At 45.9% G+C, this 27214-nt stretch overlaps 2 protein-coding genes across 10 annotated transcripts in view; one reads left to right on the top strand and one right to left on the bottom strand.

Moving 5' to 3' along the window:
* The window catches only part of TMPO (thymopoietin), a 57593-nt gene extending 36613 nt beyond the window's left edge, over positions 1-20980 (bottom strand). For 3 of the 9 annotated variants that reach the window (XM_050935592.1, XM_050935593.1, XM_050935595.1), the window contains exon 1: positions 20579-20973. In XM_050935592.1, coding sequence (XP_050791549.1) covers positions 20579-20821 — 243 coding nt within the window. In that variant the 5' untranslated portion in view covers positions 20822-20973. Of the gene's footprint in view, positions 1-20578 lie in introns of all 9 variants that reach the window. The other 6 variants (XM_050935591.1, XM_050935596.1, XM_050935594.1 and 3 more) reach the window with 5 other exon arrangements.
* On the top strand, positions 989-3097 carry LOC127042579 (zinc finger and SCAN domain-containing protein 29-like). Its single transcript, XM_050935923.1, has 2 exons — positions 989-1652; positions 2534-3097. Exons 1-2 carry the CDS (start codon positions 1130-1132, stop codon positions 2656-2658), a joined length of 648 nt encoding a protein of 215 aa, XP_050791880.1. The 5' UTR covers positions 989-1129; the 3' UTR covers positions 2659-3097.
* Positions 20981-27214: the final 6234 nt, after the last annotated feature.

Here is a 27214-nt window from a genome sequence, read left to right as displayed (position 1 = left end):
CATATGTAATCCAATTAGGGGATTAGTCATATCCCTAAACCACATGTACCCCATTTTGGTTTTCCATATGAACATTTTAATTGCCTCAATAACTAGTTCCAAAACAGGCTTGATAGTTTTCAGCTACAACATAAGAACTTAAATATATATATTTTACTTTTTTTAATTAAAAAGAGGCCTTTTTAAAGTTTACTTATTGGTCTGTCAGCCACACTTAGTTTGTAACATTAAACATTGCATTTATCTTAACCCGTTTCACATTTGCTCAATTTTTCTTACTTATCCGTAGTGGTCAAGGCAATGAAATAATTAAAGACTTAACTCTAGTCAGCATGTTAAAACTCATGCTGGATTCTCTATTAAGCATCTGTTTAGGCTAGTACTGTATTGTAATGGCATTAAGGCACCGGCCACTGACCAGAATGACATTACAAAACAAAACATCCTCAGCATGCCAGAGGAGTACAGCTAGGTGTGAGGGAAACAATTACAGATATTTAACATTCAAAGAAAAATTTTAGAATGTTACCAGCAACAAAACATGATTTACCATGACTTACTGTTTTTCTGGACAGATATCAATTTATCTAGGGCAAGTAGGAAACTTCCCCAAGAAACTGCTATTAGCTTCTCCAAATTCAGAGCTTTCATTTTGAAAAAAAAGTTTAAGATGTTAAGTACGCAAGAAAAACCTCGCAGCCACAGAGGTTAATCTGGTGCACAGATATCCTAACTATGCAGCCAGTTCTAGGCCATGGCTACAATAGGGAATTGCAGCGCTGGTGAGGGGGTTACAGCGCTGCAACTTAGGATGTGGCCACACTTGCAAAGCACAGCCAGCACTGCAACTCCCTGGTTGCAGCGCTGGCTGTACACCCGGTCGAGCTCGGGTGTAGCTATTCCAGCGCTGGTAATCCAGCGCTGGTCAGCAAGTGTGGACACCCACCAGTGCTTTTATTGACCTCCGGGGTATAAAGAGGTATCCCAGCATACCTTTTAAGCCTCTCTGGTAATCCTGCACACTCCACTGCCCTGGGCTCAGCTGACCCCACCTTTAAATGCCCCGGGAATTTTAAAAATCCCCTTCCTGTTTGCTCAGCCAGGTGTGGAGTGCAATCAATCAGCGACCATGCCTCCACGCCCCAGACGAGCCCCAGCATGGAACAGTTCCAAGCTGCAGGACCTCATCAGTGTTTGGGGTGAGGAAGCTGTGCAAGCACAGCTGCGCTCCAGCCAGAGAAATTATGATACCTATGGGCAGATATCACAGTCCTTGCTGAGAAGGGGCCATGAACGGGACGCGTTGCAGTGCAAGGTAAAAATTAAGGAGCTGCGCAGTGCTTACTGCAAAGCCCGTGAGGGAAATCGCCGCTCAGGAGCTGCCCCCACAACCTGCCGTTTTTACAAGGAGCTGGATGCCATACTTGGGTGTGACCCCACTGCCAATCCTAGGAGCACGATGGAGAGTTCAGAGCAGGGAGAAGTGGGGGAGGGGGTAGAGGAAGCCGAGAGTCAGGCTACTGTGGTGGAGGGAGACACCCCGGAGTCCCAGGAGGCATGCAGCCAGGAGCTCTTCTCAAGCCAGGAGGAGGACAGCCAGTCGCAGCAGCTGGAAGTTGCTCGTGAGGAAGAAGCAGAGGATCGTGCTCGGGGTAAGCATTTTTTTATGTTTTGGGAGAGGACGGTTTGGGTTATGGCTGCCTGCATGCATGCCTAAACGTGGAATAGCCCATTGATTTGCTCTATCACGTCTCTGTAGTCTGCCTCGGTAATCTCTTGAAAAGTTGCAGCCAGAGCGTGGGCAATGTGCTTTCGCAAGTTTATAGGGAGAGCCACCGTGGTCCTTGTCCCAGTCAGGCTAACTCGTCCGATCCACTGTGCAGCGAGGGGTGGGGGTACCATGGCTGCACACAGGCAAGCTGCATAGGGGCCAGGGCGGAATCCACATTGCTGTAGAAGTCCCTCCCCGTCTTCCCAGGTAACACGCAGCAGTGATATATCTGGCAGTAGGAAACCCTGTTGAGAATTTAGGGATACTTGAGTGCGAACCTGGCGCCCTGCAGTCTCCCCCCCAGCCCCACGGTGCGTTCCGGTCTCCCTACCCCCTTCCAGCAGGCAGCCAGCCCCGCGGTGCGTTCCGGTCTCCCCCCGCCCCCTTTTCCAGCAGGTAGCCAGCCCCGCGGTGCGTTCCCCCTCCTTCACCAGCAGGCCGGCAGTTCTGCGGACCGCCCCCCCCCCCCCCACCAGCAGCTTGCCAACTTCATGTTCCCTACTGTCCCCTGTGCAGGCCACCAGCCACCTCCTGTACCCAGTGCAGATAAACCCCCGTGAGCCATCACTCAGTTCCCCCTTCCAGGTGAAGTCGGGGCAGAAACACTCACCCCATTGCTCGCCATGCCTTCGCTTCCCTGGCCTCTCTGTGTTATGTTAGGTATGTGGGAATGATGCTACAAAAAGGTCTACAAACTCCTTCACTGTGTGATAATAAACAAACAAACAATGTAGCCTCTGTGTATTACATGTTTTTTTTTAGTGACCTTGACTAATGCAGCCGGATCACCGGCCTCACGTCGGTTGCAGAACTTGAGAAAAAAATCCACGAAAATCAAAAGAGGAGTTGATCAAAGCAGTTATGAATCACTACAACAGAGAAAGTAGGAAGACGCAGGAATGGAGAGAGAAAATGTATGAGTGGAGGCAAACAGAAAGCAGGAGAAAGGAATTGGCTACCAAAAAAACCTCAAAGCACATGATAAGCCTCCTGGCTCGCCAAACTGACTCTTTCGAGTCTCTCGTAGCCATGCAGGCAGATCTGTACCATGGTAACCCACACCCCTCCCAAAGCTCTCTTTCTTGTTCCCCAGTATTTGCACAAAACACCTTTCTCCAGCAGCCAGTTTCTTATTACCCCCAGCTGCCCCCAACACCTGTACGATCACCTACCAGCCCTGATAACTATAATTCTTACCCTGTGCACTGCACCCCCATTACTCTGCAGCATAGTAATCCTGAAGTGCAGCAGACATTGAACAGTAATCCAAACAGGACATATTCAAACCTCTGAATGTACAGTCCACCACCCTAACCCCCCTGGCCTTTTATGTACTGTACTTTGAATAGAGGATTTTATGGCTTTTACAATACGTTTTATTATTGCAGGAAGTGGTAAATATTGTACCCCAAGGTAGAAAGGAGCACAGTAAAGGCACTAAACATTACTGTTGGCTCTCAGCATCAAATTGCTCCCTTAAGGCATCCCTAATCCTTGAAGCCCTTTCCTGGGCCTCTCTAGTAGCCCTGCTCTCTGGCTGTGCAAATTCATCCTCTAGGCGTCGAACCTCGGAGGTCCATTCCTCACTGAATCTTTCACCCTTCCCTTCACAAATATTATGAGGGTACAGCATGCGGATATAATAGCGGAGATGCTGCTTTCCCCCAAATCTAGCTTCCCATAAAGACACCTCCAGCGGCCTTTCAAACGGCCAAAAGCACACTCCACAGTCATTCTTCACCGGCTCAGCCTGTAGTTGAACTGGTCCTTGCTCCTGTCAAGCTTCCCTGTATACGATTTCGTGAGCCAAGGCATTAAGGGGTAAGCGGGGTCTCCAAGGATCACAGTGGGCATTTCGACGTCCCCTACTGTGATCTTGCGGTCTGGGAAAAAAAGTCCCGGCCCTCAGCCTCCTGAACAGGGAACTGTTCCGAAAGATGCGTGCATCATGCACCTTTCCAGGCCATCCTGAGTAAATGTCAGTGAAACGCCCACGGTGATCCACAAGCGCTTGCAGAACCATGGAGAAATACCCCTTGCGATTAACATATTCTGATGCCAGGTGGGGTGGTGCCAGAATAGGAATATGCGTCCCATCTATTGCCCCTCCACAGTTAGGGAAACCCATTTGTGCAAAGCCATCCACAATGTCCTGTACGTTCCCCAGAGTCACAGTTCTTCTTAGCAGGGTGCGATTAATGGCTGTGCAAACTTGCATCAGCACCATTCCAACGGTGGACTTTCCCACTCCAAACTGGTTCGCCACCGATCGGTAGCTGTCTGGAGTTGCCAGCTTCCAGATTGCAATAGCCACCCGCTTCTCCACTGGCAGGACAGCTCTCAATCTCGTGTCCCTGAGCCGCAGGGTAGGGGCGAGCTCAGCACACAGTCCCATGAAAGTGGCTTTTCTCATCTGAAAGTTCTGCAGCCACTGCTCGTCATCCCAGGCTTGCAGGACGATGTGATCCCACCACTGAGTGCTGGTTTCCCGAGCCCAAAGGCGCCGTTCCACGGTGCTAAGCACGTCTGTTACTGCCACAAGCAATTGAGTGTCTTGAGCGTCAGGCGTTTCAATATCATCGTCAGACTCCTCACTGTCACTTTGCAGCTGAAGGAATAGCTCCACTGCCATGCGTGACATGCTGGCAACATTCATCAGCAAGGTCCTCAGCAGCTCAGGCTCCATTTGTAACAGAAATCTCAGAAATCGCGCTGCAGACTCACAATGCCGCCAAAGTGCTCGGAATGTGTAGCAAAGCACCACGGGGCGTTGGAACAGGAAGCGGAAAGACCCACACACTTCCTTCCCCTTCCCACAAGCCACAGCGCCAAAATGGGACGAGGTGCTCTGTGGGATAGCTGACCACAATGCACCACTCCCAACAGCGCTGCAAGTGCTGCAAATGTGGCCACACTGCAGCGCTGGCCCTACACAGCTGTACGAACACAGCTGTAACTACCAGCGCTGCAAAACTGCAAGTGTAGCCATGGCCCTAGTGTCTCCGCAGCTATCCTGGAGATTCTACAAGCAGCAGCAGAGTGAAAACTGGCTCCTCTTGCTAGTTTTCATTGCTGTTTATTCAGATCTCTGTGGGCAGCACTGAAATTGATAAGAATCAATTCAATTTCATCCTGCAGAAGCTTGGGAAGCTTCTGAGCAACAGCAGTTCCATGGGAAGGGGCACTCGAAGGTGTGGACAGAAAGATGGAGTTAAATCGTGGAAACAATACCACCCTTTGACAGACCAGAAGCTTTAGGGAGGAGTAATGCGAGAACTCTCTACCTACTTTCATGGCAACCAGAAGGCTCTGGGATAAAAGAACATTTTCTTCCTTCTCCCCAATTTCTAGAAACATGAGCGGGGAGTGGAAAGACTTCAAGTTTATCAGATAGCCAGAGGCAGAAATTAAGCGCCCCCGCCCACCCCTTCTTAAGCAAGGCTCAAGGACAGTGTCCCTGTAGGAAATCTCAGTCTTCTTCCAACAGCTAAAAGGGTACAAGGATTGGTTTCTCACAAACAGTGCACCTGAACAGTCATCGTTTCCTATATTTCATGTCCTCCATAGCACAATGCAAACATCCCTAAATTCTGAAGTGTTCATTTGTTCTATCATCCCCCTGCCTTTACAAAAGCAAAGCTATGGCCTATTGAACAAAAATAAGTCAGTCACTGTTATAAAACTAGTCCTACAATCATCATTTTTCCCCTGTGTTCTCAGTTGAACTATCTCCATAGGCATTATTAGCTACTGTGATCCAAGAAAGGAGGGGGGTCAGGCAGAGGAGACACTGGAAATCTGATTCTCCATGTCTTGGCTACTGACTTCTTGAATATGCAATCCAGCTGCATTTCTGGTTCTTTCCCCTAACTGCAAACTGGATACTAGCTTTTGCTCCCTAAGCCCCTGCTGCCCTCCTCCACAGGACAGTGCAGACAGTATGCACTATAATCCAGTTAACTCTCCTCATGGAGAAAGCTGGAGAGCAAGAGGCAGCTGCAGGTAGGTCAGGGAGGCAAAAATAGTTGGGTGCCTGGCTGCAGCAAAATAGCAAATTCCACATGGACAGCAGAATTCTGTCGTTTGTGTCATCTTGGAAACATACCAAATTCAGTGGCTGTACTCAAGAGACCATTGGCCCCTCACCCAGATAAGAAGAGCATATCATGGGGTTGTTTAATGCTCTCTGCAGACCTTTTCCCATAATTTTGCACTTGGTTCACATTTTCAGAGTTATCTTTGAAACAGGGCTGTCAGGCAATTAAAAAAAAGTAATTGCACTGTTAAACAATAGGATACCAATTGAAATGTATTAAATATTTTTGGATGTTCTTCTACATCAGGGGTCGGCAACCTATGGCACGCGTGCCAAAGACGGCACGCGAGCCAATTTTTAATGGTACGCTGGAGCCTGTCAGGACTCCAGCATGCCATTAAAAATCCTGCCCAGCCCAGCCCAGCCCACTTTCCTCTGCCCTCCACTCTCCCCGTGGGGGCAGAGAGCAGAAGCATAGCCGTGCGCACATGGTGGGCAATTGGCCCCACTCTCCCGGCGTGGCAAGCCGCAGGGTCCGCGCTCCCGGGACGGAGCACTAGGCCGAACGCAGCAAGCTGCCGGCCCCTCCCCCGCCTTCTCCCTTCCCCTGGAGCCCTGCTGTCGTGCACAGTGCTCTGCGGGTTGGGGTTGCGCGCTCCCGCGGGGCAGCATTTGGTTCTGTGGGGAAGCAGACACACTCCCCGCTCAACCGGAGCTCTGCCGTCGCTGCGTGCAGTGCTCCGAGGGCCGGGGCTGTGCTCTCCCGTGGGGCAGCATGTCTGGCTCTGCGTAGAGCCTCAAGGTAAATGGCCCAGGGCTGGGGGTGTTGGATAAGGGGTGGGGGCAGTCAGGGAACAGGTAGGGTCCAGTCCGGGGACAAGGAACAGGAAGGCTTAGACAGGGGGTGGGGTCCTGGGGGTCAGTTGAGGACAGGGGTCCCAGGAGGGGGTAGTCAGGGGACAAGGAGCAGTGGGATTGGGAGTTCTTAGAGGAGCAGTCACCTAGCCCTCTCCCCTGAGCCGTCACCTAGCCCTCTCCCCTGAGCCCTGACACTTACCCCCCGCCCCCAACACCACACCCTCTTCCCTGAGCCCTGCATCCCCCCCAGGCCCCTGCCCTGATCCCTGTACCTCCCATATACACCCCCAGCCCTCTGCTTGACTCTTTCATTCCCTCCCCCGCCCCCCCCACAACCGTAGCCCTGACTCTGGCACCCCCACCCATTCCTTGCCCCCCCCTCTGCCCTGACACCTCCAGTTCCCAGCCGTGACTCCAGCCCGCCCCCAGCCCTCTGGGTCCTGGCTGCCGGCCCCGCACAGTCTGCCGCTGGTCTGGGGTTCTGGCTGACAGACCCTTGCCAGACAGGGTCCCGGCTGCAGGCCTCGCTCAGCCCGCTTCAGGCCTAGGTAAACAGAACCCCAGACCAGCACCAGGCTGAGCGGGCCAGCGGTGTAAGATCAACATTTTAAATTTCATTTTAAATTACGCTTCTTAAACATTTTGAAAACCTTGTTTATTTTACAATAAAACACTAGTTTAGTTATATATTATATAGATCTTCTAAAAAACATTAAAATGTATTACCGGCACACAAAACCTTAAATTAGAGTGAATAAATGAAGACTCAGTACACCGCTTCTGAAAGGTTGCCGACCCCTGTTCTACATTTTCAAATATATTGATTTCAGTTACAACACAGAATACAAAGTGTACAGTGCTCACTATGTTATTTTTGAATTACGAACATAGATTGCACTACACTACTTGTATGAGGTGAATTAAAAACTCTTATCATGAAAATGCAACTTACAAATCAAGGGTTTTTTTGTGTTACATAACTGCATTCAAAAAAACCAACGTAAACTTTAAAGCCTACAAGTCCACTCAAAGTCCTACTTCTTCAGCCAATAGCTTGTTTACATTTGCAGAAGATAATGCTGCCCACTTCTTGTTTACAATGTCACCTGAAAGTGAGAACAGGCATTCACATGGCACTGTTGTAGCTGGCATCACAAGATATTTATGTGCCAGAGGTGCTAAAAAGATTCATATGTCCCTTCATGCTTCGATCACCATTCCAGAGGACATGTGTCCATGCTGATTAATAAATTTCAATTGGTATTCTATTGTTTAACAGTGCAATTAAAACTGATTAATCAAGATTAGGGAGGCTTTGAGTTAATTGCAATCAATTGACAGCCCTACTCTGCAACCATCAAGCTTTTTTTTTTAAAAGGGGAGGGGAGCTGGGATTCCGGGTCATAGGGCTTGTCTACATCAGAAAGTTGCAGCGCTGGTGAGGGAGTTACAGCGCTGCAACTTTGAAGGTGTACACATCTGCAGGGCACCACCAGCGCTGCAACTCCCTGTTTGCAGCGCTGGCCGTACTCCCGTTTTGTCTCGGGTGTAGAGGATCCAGCGCTGGTGATCCAGCGCTGGTAATCCAATGTAGACACTTACCAGCGCTTTTCTTGACCTCCGTGGAAGGAGGAAGCCTCTGGTAATCAAGCTGGTCTCCTTTCCCGGTTTGCTCTCTCGTTCCCGGAGCCCAGAGCAAGCAGGTCTCCTTCCCTGCGGTTTGCTGGGTGGCTCCGGGAACGCGAGAGCAAACCGGGAAAGGAGACCCGCTTCGCCGCGGTTTGCTCTCTCGTTCCCGGAGCCACCCAGCAAACCGCAGGGAAGGAGTCCTGCTTGCTCTGGGCTCCGGGAACGAGAGAGCAACCCGGGAAAGGAGACCCGCTTCGCCGCGGTTTGCTCTCTCGTTCCCGGAGCCACCCAGCAAACCGCAGGGAAGGAGACCTGCTTGCTCTGGGCTCTGGGAACGAGAGAGCAAACCGGGAAAGGAGACCCGCTTCGCCGCGGTTTGCTCTCTCGTTCCCGGAGCCACCCAGCAAACCGCAGGGAAGGAGACCTGCTTGCTCTGGGCTCCGGGAACGAGAGAGCAAACCGGGAAAGGAGACCCGCTTCGCCGCGGTTTGCTCTCTCGTTCCCGGAGCCACCCAGCAAACCGCAGGGAAGGAGACCTGCTTGCTCGGGGCTCCGGGAACGAGAGAGCAAACCGCGGCGAAGCGGGTCTCCTTTCCCGGTTTGCTCTCTCGTTCCCGGAGCCCAGAGCAAGCAGGTCTCCTTCCCTGCGGTTTGCTGGGTGGCTCCGGGAACGCGAGAGCAAACCGGGAAAGGAGACCCGCTTCGCCGCGGTTTGCTCTCTCGTTCCCGGAGCCACCCAGCAAACCGCAGGGAAGGAGTCCTGCTTGCTCTGGGCTCCGGGAACGAGAGAGCAAACCGGGAAAGGAGACCCGCTTCGCCGCGGTTTGCTCTCTCGTTCCCGGAGCCACCCAGCAAACCGCAGGGAAGGAGACCTGCTTGCTCGGGGCTCCGGGAACGAGAGAGCAAACCGCGGCGAAGCGGGTCTCCTTTCCCGGTTTGCTCTCTCGTTCCCAGAGCCCAGAGCAAGCAGGTCTCCTTCCCTGCGGTTTGCTGGGTGGCTCCGGGAACGAGAGAGCAAAACCGCGGCGAAGCGGGTCTCCTTTCCCGGTTTTGCTCTCTCGTTCCCGGAGCCCAGAGCAAGCAGGACTCCTTCCCTGCGGTTTGCTGGGTGGCTCCGGGAACGAGAGAGCAAACCGCGGCGAAGCTGGTCTCCTTTCCCGGTTTGCTCTCGCGTTCCCGGAACCCCCCTTGAAGCCGCCCAACAGCGCTGCAGTGTGGCCACATCTAACACCACTTGCAGCGCTGGTTGCTGTAAGTGTGGCCACTCTGCAGCGCTGGCCCTATACAGCTGTACTAATACAGCTGTAACAACCAGCGCTGCAAAACTTTAGATGTAGACATGGCCATAGTTCTGAAGCGAGAAAGTGAATTTCAAGGCTATAGACTCTGTAGCAAGAGTTCTCAACCTCCCCCCCACCCCAACCAACAGGCTATAAAAACTCCACAGCTGTGCCACGAATGTTTTTCTGAATATTAAAGCCAGGCCTGGTATTAGGGGAAGGCAGCAAGCAGGGCAATTGCCCAGGGCCCCATGCCACAAGGGGCCCCGCAAAGCTAGAGTCACTTAGGCTTCAGCCCCATGCAGTGGAGCTTTGGCTTTCTACCCTGGCCCCAGCAAGTCTAATGCCACCCTGCTTGGCAGACTCCCTAAAACCTGCTCATGGGTTCCCAGGAAGCCCTGGGTCCCTGGTTGAGAACCACTGCTCTATGGCATCCTGCTAGTAGGCCCAGTTCTATGAAAACCAAGTGTAAGATCTCCAAGCCCAAGGCATAGGTGCATAGATGGGAGTGGGCAAAAGAGACTGACAAGTTAAAGAAAACTACTACAGAGGAGTTTTCGGGAGAGAAGTGGGGAAATGATAGGAAGTAGAACACAGAGAAAGAAAAGACTGACAGCACCTCAGGAAATAGATATGCCATGATTATGATTGGCAACGGAGAGGAAAAAAAAAGTAGAATATGGCAGGAAGAGAATGAAGCAAGAAAAATTAGGTTTAGGGCTGTCAATTAATTGCAATGTAACTCAAATGATAAATGCAAAACAGATTAACTACATTAAAAAAATAGTTGCAATTAATTGCAGTTTTAATTGCAGTATTATGACCAGTCAACAGGACAACAAGTAACCAAACAGTAGCACAGACAAACAAAACAAAAAAAACCCGCAAATACCATACTGTGCCTGCATTGCATGTTAAATGTAGGCACATCAGGGCTGCCTGTCCCCAGTGTCTCCCCTTACTCCCCCAAAAGTGTGCTGGGGCTGTCAGCCCAAGGCAGCAAAAGCCAGCCAGCAAAGCAGCAGCAGTGCTGGAGTCTGCACCGCTTTAACTCGTCCCCCACCCCCTCAGGAGGGACATGAGCTGTTCTCACCCCACACCCCTGGGAGGGGGTCATGCTGTTTTCACACACACCTGCTGAGAGTGGGACAAGTTTGCAAACTCATGTCAGAGCTGAATAGGGAGCTCAGCTGCTGCTGAAGCCTCGCCTGGGGTATCAGTTGCTGGATCTGGAGCCCAAACTGCACTTTGTTCACAGTTAGGAACATTTCAGAATTATGGACAAGCTTCATTGCTGAGGTCTCCATAACTCTGAGGTTCTACTGTAATAGAATACCAAATTTACATTTATTGTAAAATTTTTGGATTTTTTCTACATTTTCAAATACTTTATTTCTGTTACAGCACAGACTACAAAGTGTATGGTGCTCACTTTTTTTTTTAAAAACAACAACAAATATCTGCACTGTAAAAAACAAAATAGTAATTTCCAATTCACCTCAAATACCATAGTGCCAACTCTATTGTGAAAGTGAAACTTATGTCATTTTTGGGTGGTTGGTTTTTTTTGTTTTTTTACTTAACTGCACTCAGAAACAGAACTATATAAAACTTTACAGCCCACATGTCCCTCAGTCCTACTTCTTGTTCAGCTAATTGCTAAGATAAACAAGCTTGTTTACATTTATGGGAGATAATGCTACTTGGGATGTAAACACTTAACTGGTAAACATTAGGCTTACTGTTAACCAGACCTTAACTGCTAACCATGGTGGCAAGCCGACTGCGCCCCAGCCCTGCCAGTGGGACCCCAGCCACTGCTTCCCTGGCCCACAGAGCAACCTTGGTTAATGGTTTACTGGTTAAATATATAGTTTAACTGGTTAACTTTAACTGATACACCTCTACCCTGATATAACGCGGTCATGGGGAGCCAAAAATCCTTACTGCGTTATAGGTGAAATGCCATTATATATCGGGGTAGCGGTGGCAGGACTGCTGCGGTGATTTAAAGAGCCTGGGGCTCCAGGAGCAGAGAGCCCCAGGTCCTTCAAATCGCTGGCGGAGTCCGCTGCCGCAGCCCCGGGGTAGCAGCGGCAGGGCTCCAGCGGTGACTTAAAGAGCCCAGGCCTCCCCACAGCAGCCAGAGTCCTGGACCCTTTAACGCATCACCAGAACCCCGCTGCTACTGTGCTATATGCAAACCCATGTTATAGCGGGGTAGAGGTGTATTTGCATCCCTAAATGCTGCCCGCTTTTTATTTACAATATTACCCGAAAGAGAGAACAAGCATTCTTGTCTCCAGTGCTGCAAGATACTTACATGCCAGATATGCTAACTATTCACATGCCCCTTCATGCTTCCATTCCAGAGGACATACTTCCAAGATGAATTTTAATTGGTATTCTATTATTGTTTAACAGTAAAAAAAATAATCACAATTAATTTTAGTCTCACAATTGTGTTTTTTAATTGTTTGACAGCCTTAATTAGGTTTGAACATTATTCATATATTAGATAAAGTTTCAGTATTTGTCACACTTCAATTACATTGGGTTATTTGACCAATCCTACAGCTGGGCAAATATTAACAGCCAAATGAGATTAATACCAGTGAAATTCAAATATATTCATAATTCCCTGCTCCCCCCATTTGGCCAGCCCTAGTAGTAATATATTTAAGAGAATAGTTGATTGACCACACAGTAGTTCAATGCAGCATGTAACAGCTGGTTTTAATTCCTTTACATTGCCTGGGACATGGGCTGGGGGTGATGGAAGGGAGAGGAGTTGTGGCACAGGCATGTTTCCACTTTTGCTAGTAGGCTGAGTCTTCTGGCTAACAGCTGTCAGAAAATCTTTTCAAGGGCCATGTCCCCAGCCCCCTTTTTTTGGGGGGGGGGGGGCGGGGAGGAGGAGGAGAGGGGACGGACATGTAAACCTAGACTAGAAAGTGAAGTTACCCATTGTGCCTAACTTCAAAAGTTAAGCTTCATTTCCCAAAGTTTAGTGGCGTGACTATTATTCACTGAGAGGTAGATGTGTTTGAAGTTTAAGAATTCAAACATCTGCATTATGTAAATACAAAAAAAACAAACAAAAAAAAACCACACACTAGTAAAAGAGTTTTATCCAGACTAATGTAGACAGCTGACTGTTCTGCTCAAACTTACCACTACCAACTCTTTGAATTTTCTTCTGTAAGGCTAAGTCAACAGCATCAGGGCTCAAAGTGGAGAAAGGTGAAAGTGAGTACTTTAAATGGGGTTAGACTAGAATTCCCACCTGATCCTTTGTTAGTTTTTAATATAGTGTTATTTATAAACCAAATTACTGTGTAACTATAAACCAAGTCCCATCTATACTTTGCTTATATAGCTTTAAAACTATGGTTAAACGGTTGCAGTGTTTTGTCAGGTAAGTTGACATAGTCCTGGTCTACACCAAGTAGGATTTTTTTGATATGTAAATCTAGTAGATTCTCTCTGACATATCTGAAAGCTATTCATCTTGGACCTTTGAATGGATAAAAAGAAATTCTTGTTTCTTATATTAGAGATTTATAGGGTGGGGAAAAAAAACAAAACTTCTCCATTCGAAGGAAGTTGGTGATGAGGAAGAAAGGAGAGAGTTATTTGAGCCATTGTGTGTGTTGTTATCTGGCTGCATGGACTCATGACCAACATACTTCAGGTATACAACTATGTAATACACCTCTACCTTGACATAACGATGTCCTCGGGAGCCAAAAAAAAAAATCTTACTGTGTTATAGGTGAAACCGCGTTATATTGAACACGTTTTCATCCACTGGAGTGCGCAGCCTTCCCCCAGAGCACTTCTTTACTGCGTTATATCCGAATTTGTGTTATATCGTGTCACGTTATATCAAGGTAGAGGTGTATTTCAGATCCACATCACAGAATTGCTTCTTAGCAAAGGACGTTTCTCTTGTATACTTCTATAGGATCTATCATGATGGCAGCTTGACACTTGACTGAGGTCTCTAGGCTATACTGCAATACAAATAAGTGATAGCTTACAAATACCAAAGCTTAAAGAGGTGTGTTTCCACTTCACATGTCAAAACAATCAGTCTTTCTAGTGCTAGACAGATGTACAACACTAGTGTTCTCTGTACATTATCAGCTTGTATTAATGGACTAAAATATAGGAGCATAACGTTTATCACAATCCACAGAATTGGTTACATCCTTAGTAATTTAAGGATGTAACTTAATTGGTTACATCCTTAGTAGCACATATTAAAACACAGATACACTCAGCCTTTCACTGCGATGTCAGCCTTTCACTACAATGTCGACTGGAATTTTATCACTCACTGCAGCTACTTATTCCTCAGATTACTGTATATTTAAAAGAAACACAATCCAATATCACCTTTTCCAGAGCGATACCAGAAATACCAGCAAGGGGAGGGCCCCTCACATATATTATAGAGCACTAAAAATAGACTGTCAAGGAACTATTTAACAGGTAGACAGAAAATTAAGAGTCAGTTGTCTGCAGGTAATATATTATTTTTATTTCATAAAGAGGGAGACAGATGTGCTGAAGGTCCCAAGCAGCAACTTGTATTAAGATTTTTTTTTGGGGGGGGGGGGGGGAGAGGAAGGGAAGGAAGAGAGAAATACCACCTCTCCTAAAGTAGCATGGACTGACTTTATCTGTGCAAAACACAAAGCTATTATGTCACAGCCGTTATTAAACTTGACAAAGTATGGCATCGATTCTTAGATGCACAGGTACAAGATGTGTTGTGTTACAGGATGCCGTTTTTACATTCAAAGAGACCTTTGACATTATATATGAACTGTAGAATTTTTATAACCTAGTAATTGTATACAATATTGCAACAACATAATAGTAAAGCAAATCTTTAGCTTTAGGAGCAAGAGTCCACACAGTGAAAATCCACTTCTTATCAATGTTCCATAAGAAATGGAAGACTCTATCCTTAGCGGCAAGACCGCACTACATGTTTGTTAGTTATTTGTGCAAAGGATCTGGAACCTGACAGACTGGAGAATTGGGCCCTAAATGTCCAAATAAGCAATTAAAAAAAATCAGTGGTGGTTCCACAAATTTTTTCTAAGATTGTTGTATTAGCCTTACATCCACACTATAACCAAGTTACAGCTTATGACTTGCAACCTCTCTTCAGGTTTTTGAAGGACCTGTTGCTGTTCACCTTGAAGCTTTACCAGCTAGTCTCACTAAGATAGGGGTGGGGAGGGTGAAAGAATGCAAAAGAGAAAAATTCAGTTCTGCATGTTGTCCCACCCCCACTTTTGCTGATGAGAAAAGATTCAGCACTGAATTGCTAGTCACCAGGACCCTCATTGAAAATAAAATGACTAGAAGAATTTTGCCAAGAGTTAAGATCCGTTGTATTAGGTCAGATCAGTGGTTCTACTACTCCAGTGGCTTGTCTTCAACCGTAGTTAGTATCACATGCTTTAATTAAAGAGGCCAGAAATCATTTGGACAACTATGAAATAACCTGCTAATAAGGAGCATGTTTCTTCCTAAAATGAGGACAGTTACGCTGCATCTACACAAAGATTTTCTAAAGCCTTAATCCCAAACAGGTGCAGCTCCACTACTGGTAGTGACAAGGCTCAGGCATCTTTACTACTACTCAGAACGGGGCTCTCTTAATACCTATTTAATACAAGTCTTGTCAACACCAAATGTCTGCTGCCAAAAGTGAAACTATGTACACTTGGAATTATTAATACAAAAAATGTTAATATATGATGACAACCACTGAGGGCTGGTCTATGAAGCATGTAAATTTGTATTCCTCCTATATTTTTTGTTTAACGTGACTAGAATGTTTTTATCCTTAAGTGTCTAATCCTTTATGGAGTCTAAGCTCTTGATCTCAAATACCTTGCAGCAATGATTATTCTAGGTTGCATTTACACTTGGTGTAATTATTTCCTTGCCATTACTTATTGTTTGTCAGAGTGGATAAAAATCAATGATTTTTAAAAAGTTTGTTTTACTTAAATTGGAGTTTTGATAAAATGCTTTTTGAGAAAAACTTATCTAAAGATGCATCTTAATTAAAACTATTATATATCAAAGATCTCATCGTGGAATAGGGATTATAATTTCTGTAGTAGGAGACAAACATTACATGAATATATTAAGAGAAGTTTTGTAAATGAGTTCCAGTAGTTCATGGATTAGGGACCCAATTTTATGGGGTTCCGCATGCTTCTGCATAGATTTAGGTTAATCTTTCTATCTACCCAATGGGACTCAGTGCTCCGTCTAGAAGATACCATCAGAGATGCTTAGTTTTGCAGTTCGCAAACTGGATTTGTGTCTCTCCAGAGGTAACATGCTTGTTAACAGCAAAAATGTTTTAAAAGAAATATACAGAGGTGAGAAATAGCAGCTATATTGTCCCTCTGCAAATTTGTGTACACAGAGTCAATCCAAGCAATCATCCATTTTCTGATATAGCTGTAAAACTAATCTGAAAAGTTTTCAAAATAAATCACTGTTTAAAAATGTACAGTGTGTGCCTTCTAAAAATGAAACCTACATCTCTGAGTTGTGAAGATTATGTATTACGGTTTAACAACCAACAAGAATGCATTTTTATGTAGAAAACCATGATTAAATAGTCTTCCTGACTAATGATTTAAACCAAATCCACCCTGTTGGTATACCAACATTACCTAAAGGCTCTAATCAGCATAAATTCCTGTACTGTACAAAGATTTTACATATTCTGTCACACACAAGAATATTGAGAACATTAAAGTTGTAAAGTCAAGCACTCAAAAAAGTTAAGAAATGCCAAAATTAAGGTTACTCATGCAACCTTAATTCAGCCCTCATGTGTATTCATCATTATACAGTTTTTAATTACATGATCACATACTCCCACTCCAAACCCCTCAATCCCCTACACTGCCAGTATAGACTAGCCCTAAGTATGCCCACTCCCCAAGCTCCTTGTCCTAGTTTTTGTTCAATTGGGCTCAGTTCTCCCTCTATACCCTGACTCTTCGTAGAGCACTCTATCCTCCACCCCAATAGTTCCCAGTCTTTTTCCAAATCTTCCAGGCTCCTCGTCCCAATCTACTCTCCTCCCAACCCTCGGGCAGGCCTCGCTCTTGTCCCCTTTGCATTAGAATCACAGTTTCTTCCTCCAAACAGCTTGAGCCCAGAAGTTAGGGAAGGCTCACTGAGAACACAGCAGACAATTTCCTTGCTCTCAGCATGAGGGAGTCATCCAGCATGAAAAATTTCAGCCCAGCTGATTAAAGTTCAGCAAAAAATTATAAGCAAATGGAAGAAGTGGTCTTATTATGGATAATGCTGAACCTTAACAAGCAGTACTTACATAGCTGCCTGTGAAATGAAAAAAATCCCTGCCCCAAACACCAAGATTAATTTGAAACAAGATGCAACAGTATGAGGGAAAAGAGGCAGAGGAGGAAGGAGCGTAATGAGACCACAGATAAGTCCGCTGTAGTCACAGCTTGATACTGTAAATGTAGATTTTAAAGAAAAGAAATCAAGGATTCTCAAGTGCTGCTCAAACAGCCATCATTAGTTGGCAGTTCTCTTTTTCCTACATTTTAAGTTTGTTGCCTTTCCACTTTGTGTCCCCCCTTCTTGTATTACGAGAAAGTGAATAGGCACACCTGACTGATCATACACAAATCAAAACCCTTGAGAGCAACTCCAGCACCCATAGCACATTAGAGATCCAGAAACTCACTATGTTAACCATGCACTGAAGTCTTGTATTGAAGTCTGAATAGGGAATACAGCAGAAGGCTTCCACACACAGTCTGCCTCTTATGGCTAAACAGAGCTCAAGTTATTGAGTTAATATTAGGGCTGTATGTTCTGCAACTGCGTTAGAAAGGCTGCATGGCCTTAAGATGTTAATTTTTAACCAATGCTATTAAAAAGCAACAATTTCTTTTGAACTGCCAAATTACAATTATTTATCTCTAGACAGTTAATATTTCGGTTATCTCCATGATGAATCCTCAAAAGCAGGAGACCATTACTTACATAGCTCCCCACTTCAAAATAATGAAAGATTAGTATGCTATATCAGTTAGCAAGCACTGAAGTATCAATACCACTATGTAAGCCACAACCAACTGTACCATTTTCAAATTGGACAAGCTCCCAGTAACATACAATTACAATAAATTAAGTAGTACTTAATCAGACACAATAAACCTCTAGTTTATTGTTCTTGCAATTGTTACATAATCCATGTAATAATATTCTTCACTGTAGTCATGGTAGCAGCGTGGGTTTTTTTGGTCTTTTAGGAACAGTGCTGATCTGTGTGTTTGGTTTAGAACATGGTTTTAAAAGGTCACCTGCAAAGAATTTTTTTTAAATTAGGTTTATACTGCATTTGTGTTTCCTCATTATGTACAAGAAAGGTCCAAAAAAAAATCTGTCTACATTTGATATTTTCCTGCTGGGTTTTTTTGGTGCCTCAGAATTGTGAAACGTATGAAGTCTGCCTTTCCTTGGTTTTGCGGGAAATTTTCTTGAAGAAACATTAAGCTTTAAAGAAAGACAGTCTGTCAGGATTCCTTCCTCACTCTGAGGTACAGATGTGGGGACCCACATGAAAGACCCCCTAAGCTTATTTTTACCAGCTTAGGTTAAAACTTTCCCAAGGAACAAATTCCACCTTGAACAGTATGCTGCCACCACCAAGTGAATTAAACAAACATGCAGGGAGAGCCACTTGGAGCCCTGCCTTCCCCAAATATCCCCCCAAACTCCTATACCCCCTTTCCTGGGGAGGCTTGAGAATAATATCCTCACCAGTTAGTACAGGTGAACACAGACCTAAACCCTTGGATCCTAAGGACAATGAAAAATCAATCAGGTTCTTAAAAGAAGAATTAAATTCAAGTAAAAAAAAAAAAAAAAAATCACCTCTATAAAAATCGGGACGGTAAGTACTTTACAGAATAACAAAAAGACTCAAGAACATAGAGGATCTCCCCTCTAGGCAAAACCTTGAAGTTACAAACCCAGGGATAAACCTCCCTCTTCCTAGAAAGGAAATCACAAGCCAAAATAAAAGTAAGCTAACACATTCATTCGCTAAGACTTACTAAAAATAATGGAGTTGGATTGCCTGCTTTCTCGATCTGTCTCCAGCAAAAGTCACATGGAACAGACAGACAAAGCCTCCCTCCAAGATTTGAAAGTATTTTGTCCCCTTATTGGTCCTTTTGGTCAGGTGTCAGCTAGGTGACCCGAGCTTCCTAACTCTTTACAAGTAAAAGAGAAATAAACCCTTTACAGTGTAAAGAGGGATTTTATGCTACTCTTAGTTGTATGTTTATGACACCACCTCTCAGCTTCTACTCAGGCATTTGACTTCAGACTGTTAAATTTACTTTTTGTTCTAATGCTGAAATAAAAATCCCTTCCTCTTTCAATTGCTCGGCTTTCAGTTTTTTGACCCAAGATGTACTAGTTTCACCAGTTACTCACTATACTACATGCCTGAATTTCTAGTGTTAAAAGAGTGACCAGAACACTCTCTCGTTTCCCCTTTCACAAGTCACCTTTAAAAGGTACGGGATTGTAATCACCTGGATTGTAAAGATCAAAAGAACTACAACTCACAGAACTCAACATAGCAATGATTATTTATTACAAGTCTTTTATATGAGGCCCATCCCCATGGTATTTGGCTGTATTTTAGATTACAAGCAAAATTATTTCCTCTCAAATACTGTTTAAATAAACTCTACCCAGTATAGGCAAAGCCTGCATGTCCATCACCCCACTTTCTCCTTGCATGCATACTTGGGGCGTGAACCAGCTTTCTTAGATTGTTGGTTGTTAGCCAAACACGTGCACTGAACAAGGCACTTCCCTATAGCATATCCATTTAGATACAGGTAAGTACAGTCACACTTAGTGATTCAATCTAAGGAATGCTTTAAGCATTTGTTTCCTTCATAAAGAATGAAAAGAAAATGGACTTAGTAAAAATCCACCAATGTGAACATAAACAGTCACACTTGTCTGAGTTATTTCAATGCAACTGAAACACCCTAGGAGAGATGTAGGTTTGTTTAGATCACAAAGGCAGTCTTGTGGACAGAAGCCTGAATCTCTCTTCCTTTGATGAAGTTTTTGGACATTCAAGTCATGGACAAATTGGTCTAAAGATTAGTAACTTACTTAATTCTATTTCTTTTTAAATACTTCACGCACACAAAGGCAACTTCTTTAGCCAACTCGAGTTACAGCATAAGAACCTGGCATGCCACAAACCCGGAAGATGCTTATTTATAATATGCAGAATAAAATAATACGGTAATAGCATCCATCAGATGATTTGCCATCCAGCAACTTCACCACTAAAGTTTACAGAGACACCAACAAGACACCTCGATCTCCCAGCCTAGCCAAACATCTTAGTCGCAGGTGCTCCTCGCGCTGGCAGCCGACACTCAGGGAGCCCCCAAGCTGCAAGGCGAAGTGGGCTGTGCCAGACACAACGGAGTACGCCCTAGTTTGAAGTTACCAGGAAAGGAAATCCCTCTGGCGGAGCGCCCCTCTTCCTGAGCACGGGGCAGAGACCCGAGCGCCCCGCAGAGTGAAGACCCCCGGGGGGAGAGGTCTGCGCCGAGGAGCTCGTATCGGCCACCGAGAGCCGCTGCTGCCCCACGCGGCGCCCGCCAGGCACTCTGGGTGAGGGGAAAACACCGAGCTCCCCCCATACCGAGTTAAACCTCCGCAGAGAGGCCGGGGCCGCCAGGGCGCGCTCCGTGCCTCCGAGAGAGCTGGAGGCGGCGCACGCCGCCTGCCTACGGCCAGCTCCCCGGGGGCGGGTCTGCATGCGCGGGAAGGGAAAGGCAGAGGAGCGGGAGCGCGGGCGGCGGTCAGTAGCCGTCACAGCCCTTTGTACTGCAGCGCTGGGGTCACCCGAGCGGCAGGGGGACGGTCTCCTACCCGGCCGGGGGCGGCTCCTCTGCTTCTGGCGCCGAGCGGGGTGGGCTCCCTCTCCTCGTCGCTGGAGAAGTCGGGCTGGGCGAGCGCGGCGGGCGCGTTGCGGGCGGTGAGGTGCTGCAGGTAGAGCTGCACATACACGTCCTTGCGCTGCTCGCCGCCCGGCAGGCTCACATTGTTGGCGATGAGCTCGCTCTTCAGCTTCTCCTTGGTCAGCACCGACGGGTCCGCCAGGAACTCGGGCATCGCCGGCCTCTGCCGCCCTCCCGGGAGAGACACCAACAAAGGGGGGGGGGGCAATCACCTCCCCTGCCCAGCGCAATGAACCCAACAACTCGCGGCGCGCTCGGCAAGAGCTTCGCCCGACCTCCAATAAAGCGTGTCCGGATTGGCCGGGCGAGTCACAAAGTTGGGCTGCTATTGGCTGCGGGCTTGAGGGAGGAGCGGCGTAAGGGTTCGACCAGCATTAGTGCTTTGCGCGAGGAGTAGTAACGCAGTTTAAATTCGGCTCAGGCGGGAGAGGCGCTGGCGTTATGCCGTCTCCCTCCCCCGGCGGGGAGGTGCCATGGTGCAGACACCTCCCCCAGGAGAGCAGCTCCCGCCGCTGCTAAGTAAGTCCCTGCCCATACGAAAAGGAGGTTGAGGTCTTTGCAGCTGCAGAAGGGGAGGAGCGAGACTCTCTGTCTGGGGAGGATGTGCCCGACTCTTCTGGAGTCGCTCTCTGGGAGGGGAGCACAGGGTTTTGCTGCCTGTGTTTTAGTGGGACATTTAAGAACTTCTTAGAGCCCGGCGTGAAGTCTTCCATTGGTCGCGTGGTTCCGCGGCAGGTCGTCTGAAGCCACCACCAGTGGCGCGATCAGCACCACACAGCACCGTTTGTCCCATGTGTGTCCTTTGCTTGTCAAAACTGTCACTTTCAGAGGCATTGTGAAGTGCCTCCTCACACGCGGGCCTGGCCTTCCTGGATTCTTCAGGAAACGTCTTTGATCTGGGCACTGATCGGGCGGAGGAAATAAAATCCAGCCAAGGCATTGCCCTTGCTATTAAAAGCTGTGAATAGTAAGTAAAAAGTAAAGAAAAAAATCCCTTCTAGTGTACTGCAAAATTTGAAAGGGACATTGCCCATTACTTGAATCCCAATACCACAACTTGCATAGGAGCATGCCCATGGGGAATAGGTTGCAGGATTGGGAGCTTAGATTGCAAGGTCCTTGGGGCAGTGAACCCTGAGCTCCCGGCAGCTAGCCTGATATCAGACCCTACTGGCTTCAGGGGAATGAGGGTGAGGGTCTTGTGATGAAGCATGGATGAGGCCACAGCCTGGGCTAGGGGAGGCTTAGCCTCCCCTGGCGTATTATATCCACTGCCCATGGTGAAAATTAAATCAGATTTTTTTACAGCTATTTCCAAAACTGCACTTCCCAGAACTAGCGAGGGCTGCTGCACTTTGGTGGATTCATTCCAGAGGTGACAGGCAATGTTTACACTCACAATCTTCCTCGGGGGTTCCCCAGAGCAGTCAGTTTTAAATTGCAGTTGAGGCTCCTTAGAAACCTCTGTGTATAGATTTCTGAATCAGAAACTATCCATGATTCCTCCCCACATAGCCAGGGCCGGCTTTAGGAAGTGCGGGGCCCAATTCAAACAGTTTCGACAGGGCCCTGGCAGGGATGACTTAAAAAAAAAAACACACGTAAAAATACACATGGAGCTTCTATTCACCGGGCAGTGCTCTGAGTCTTTGGCGGCACTTCGGCGGTGGGTCCTTCACTCGCTCCAGGTCTTCAGTAGCACTGAAGGATCCTCTGCCGAAGTGTTGCCGAAGACCCAGAGTAAGCGAAGGACCCGCCGCTGAAGTGCTGTCGAAGACTCGGAGAGAGTGAACGACCCACCTCCTGAAGTGCCGCTGAAGACCCAAAGCGCTGCCAGGTGAGTAAAAATTAAAAAGATGCCTCTAGCCAGGAAAGGGATTCTCACTGGGCGCGGGGCCCTCTTAGGTGCGGGGCCCAATTCGGGGGAATTGGTGGAATAGGCCTAAAGCTGGCCCTGCACATAGCAACAGCTACTTTGGGGACAGCTAAGGGCTCCCTTTACAGAGGGAGTTTTGACTGCCCCTTACACCATTACAGCTCCACCCCGAACAGATTTTCTGCCATTGGTGGATCAGTGTTGTGACAGAAGAAGTCAATGCTGAAGCTAGCTTGGGAACTTCAGTTACCTTGCAGTGGAAATAACCATTAATGAACTATGATTGTGTGCGTTTATTCTTAATTATTTCACATCTATTGAAGAAAGAGTGTCACAGAGCAAGTAGGATTACAGTATTAAGTACATTATCAGGTCAGTTTGTAAGACAATTAATTTGAATTGTGGATGGAGCGTGTCTTTCCTTATTGACAGCACTTTAAGCAAGTATTTCTAAAACAAAGGTATATTGACCACTGTCATCCATTTCCATCTTCGTATGAAACAAATCAGATAGTCTATGCTCTATTAAACCTCACCTAAGGTTCATACAGGTTCGATCGCACATAATTGGTGTCTTGGAAATGCTTAAGAAAAATAGAATCCCTGCCTCAATTTAAAATTAATAATTTAAAATGTAAATACAGTGAAACCCTGCTATAATGTGATGTTTGGGGTCCAAAAAATGCCATCGTGATAAATGCGGGGTCGCAGTATAGCAGGGTTTCAAGCCGGTCAGTTTAAGTCAGTGGTCCCCAACGCGATGCATTGATGTGTGCTGCCTAGTGCCCAACAGGGGAGAGAAGCCGCAGCCCCGCGCCTGCCAGGGACAGAGAACTCTGAGGCTGCGGGCACCAGTGCTCTCTGTCCCCAGCAGGTGCGGGGCCGCAGCTTCTCTCTGGCTTCAAGAGGAGCCGCGGCCCGCATCTGCCAGGGACAGAGAACTTTGAGGCTGCGGGCGCCAGTGCTCTCTGTCCCCAGCAGGTGCTGGGCCGCGGCTCCTCTCCGTCCTGGAGAGAAGCTGCGGCCTTGCGTCTGCCAGGGACAGAGAACTCCAGGGCTGCAGGCACCAGTGCTCTCTGTCCCCGGCAGGCGTGGGGCCGCTGCTTCTCTCCGGCTTCAAGAGGAGCCATGGCCCCACGCCTGTCAGGGAGAGATAACTCCAGGACTACGGGCACCAGTGCTCATTGTCCCCGGCAGGCGCGGGGCCGCAACTTGTTTCACCTGCTGGGCACTAGGTGGGGGCACATCAATGTCCTGGAGGGCGCCATGGCATTGGGGACCACTGGTATTAGGCCTTAAAGGGGAGCCCACTTATTATCGCGTTATATGCAATTTCGCGTTATGGCGGGGCGCGTTATTGCGAGGTTTGACTGTACTGGAATAATTTCCCCATGTAGGGACTCATCCCTGGTTTACACTTAAAATTTAGATAGACCTAGATACATCACTTAGAGGTGTGAAAAATTCAGACCCCTGAGTGCCATATTTAAGTCTATTTAACCACCAGTGTAGACACATCTAGACTGATAGAAAATTTCCTCTCTTGCCCTAGGTACTGCCACTCGGGTAGGTGGATTACCTATCTCAAAGGAAAAACTCCTGTGCTGCTGTAGTACCTGTAGACATGCCCTTTATTCTGTGACAAGAGTGGCTTTTTTGGTTTAGCTTCAACTACTTAGAAGGCAATATAAGCTAAGTTGGAAAAGGGTACTCTTCCACTGCATTAAGAGTGTCCATATGGGGTGTTATACAGGTATAACTATAGCACTTTAAATCACATTCTAATGCATACCAGTAAAACTTCCTCATGTAAGTCCTTAGGGCCAGATCCTTGGCCCCTGAGATGCACCTTGTACAGGGGAATCCCTGGATGGCATGAAGATGGTATAGCCAGCTCTACAGCACCTAGGTGTAATGGGTGCTTAGAGGCATGCCAGGGATAGAGAAACAGTAGTAGTAGGTGATATGTCCAGAATCTCCTGCTTCTATTATAATTTATACTGGAGGCCTTGAAGGCCTGTGGCTACTTCTGGGATTAAAGATCAGGTCCACTTGAGGATCTGGCCCTTATATTTTTTTAAATGAGAGCTTAGATTCTGGAGTACCAGACGGTACCTAGAAAAACGTATCAAGTCACTACAAGCCAGCCCAAATGGACCCCTGCTCCCAATTTTTTTATAGGAAAAAACTGCCAGTATGCTTTATTAGCTAACTCGTATCCTATAGAGTATTGAATGCAAAGCTATTGGCTGGTGACATCTTTTGTGAAGCATTATGTTATTTGAAATTAAGGCTAAATTTGTATCTATCAGTGAGTTCTGTTTTTCAAGGGCTGAATCAGTAATCATCATACTCTCCACTGTCTCTACCTGAGAGACAGGTAGTTGAATTTTACTTATTTGTCGAGACATATGCTGATGAGAAGAGGAAAACAGAAGAGAGGGATACAAGTGTGAGATTGTGTCCATTTTCAACTGCTGAAAAATTACTGTAAGCCTGCCTAAAAATGTGAAATATGTTGAAAGCAGAAGCCAAAAATACTTTCTGTACAGGACCCTTCCAAATTACCGGAATTCCTCAGCTTTCCAGAATGTGAGAAGAGATTTGCAGTCAAAGACTTTTCTTTGATGCAACGGGGCTGAGGCCGACTAGCTTTTAAATAATCTCAAATCTTGAGTTTAGTGGGAGCTTCCTCTGCTTTATTGATGACCCTTGTTCTATAGCATTGTGAATAAAAACAAAAAGTACATTTCATGTTGCATTGTAATGTAAGATTTTTACTTTCTAAGTTTGTGTATTAAAAGATGATTCAGAATGCATTTCCAATGGAGATTTTTGGATGATGATTTAATCTGTTAGAAATTTTAAAGGTATTTTTTCATATTTAACTCTAAGTGCAAAGTAAAGATAACAATAAATGCAGAAGAGCTCTGTATAAGATAGAAAGCTTGTCTCTCTCACCAACAGAAGTTGGTCCAATAAAAGATATTACGCCACCCACCATGTCTTACTGCTGAGAAAAGCATTTAACAAGGAGCTTCAAATTTAAATGTTAAGAATGTGATTTAAAAAACCCCCACCATGATTTATAAGATTTAGACATTAAAATGGAAATCCCTTTACCTAAAACACAACTTTAAAAAACATAAATTGAATTTTAATTTAATCCAGGTGTATGACAAAGTTTGGCAAAGAAAATAAAGGTATTTACCAAGTCTGCAACAGAAGATGGGAATTGCTATTATAAATAAGAGAAACAGTTGCCTAATCATAACTGTACACTGTAATTATACTTAGTTAAATCACATTGCTTTTCCGTGTTCTTGAGTGAATGAAAGAGGAAAAATGAAAAAATTACTTGTACATAATTCTAGTTTTCTCATCAGAAGGTTCATTTTTAATACACTTGAAATTGAGTTTGCAAAGTCATACAAAAGAAACATATCTCACTATAGTGGGACAAATTCATCTCTGGTGTAACTCCATTAATTAAAACAGAGTTATTCCATGGCTGAATTTGCTGAATCTGTTTACTCAAGCATAAAAATTCCCAAATGATCATTTACTCATATGGAAAAAAATCACAACTGAATTGTATTAATATTTTAAACTTTTTGCTACTGGCATTTTGACAGACACAGCCCTAAGTGAATGAGGACTGAAAATAGAAGTATCAGTTCCGACTGTGAGTGAACTGACAGTTAGAAATGATGTAAAAATGGTTACTTTATAGTTTTCCATGCTGAATCATTTCCAGATGTGAGTTTAAACTTGATAATATACAAACAATAGCTCAGAAATTCTAGTCACCATCTATAAAACTACTATTGTAAGCTTAAGGGGTCATTTCTTAGATTTTTTTTCCAGCCTAGAGAAATATTTTTCTCCTTATTAATATAACAAAACAAAAATGTATACAATAAGCTTTTCAGGTTGATAGCTATAATACATTAACCCCTCCATTCTTAGGACACATGTTTAGATCTGGTCACAAGTGACATGTGCTTTGTGGTTTCACCTTAGTTCCTAGGAGGTTTGTCTACATCATAGCTACTTTGTAGTCTGGCACAACACGTAGTTTCCTTTCCAGAGAATCTATGGACTAGTATCAGTTAGTTCAGAGGACTCGCTCACACTATGCCAACCTCCAACTAGTCCTAGTCATCTCTCACTTTCATAAATGTTTGCAAATTCATTCCAAATACAATTTTATAAAAAAAGATTATCTATAATTGTTTTGTGAAGATGTGCATGTGTACTAGAATTTCAGTGTTTCTCAACAACTGGTCTGTAGACTAGTGACTGTCCCTGAGATCTCCTTGACAGTTTAGGAAGGCAGCAAGCCAGTCCCTGATATCAAAAAGGTTGACAAACATTGTACTTGATCACCATTCAAGTGTGTTCCCAGCACAAGAGCAGACAGAAACTTCCTTAGTTTAGTGTTCCAAAGCTGTTAGCTATAGCAGGGGGATATAGCCACCACAAGTATTCCCAAGCAACAGTTCCTATATAAGCAAGTTTTAATGTTATGAAATTTGGGGAAGAGTAACAGATTTACAGACCCCTAACCTCAGAAGAGGTGAGTGTAAGGGCATCCAACGAAGTGGGTATTCACCCACGAAAGCTCATGCTCCAAAACGTCTGTTAGTCTATATGGTGCCACAGGACTCT

Source organism: Gopherus flavomarginatus, chromosome 1 (genome assembly GCF_025201925.1).
Source record: "Gopherus flavomarginatus isolate rGopFla2 chromosome 1, rGopFla2.mat.asm, whole genome shotgun sequence".
NCBI lineage: Eukaryota > Metazoa > Chordata > Testudines > Testudinidae > Gopherus > Gopherus flavomarginatus.
The sequence above is the reverse complement of the archived record's forward strand: the minus strand, read 5'-3'. Positions and strand labels throughout refer to the sequence as shown.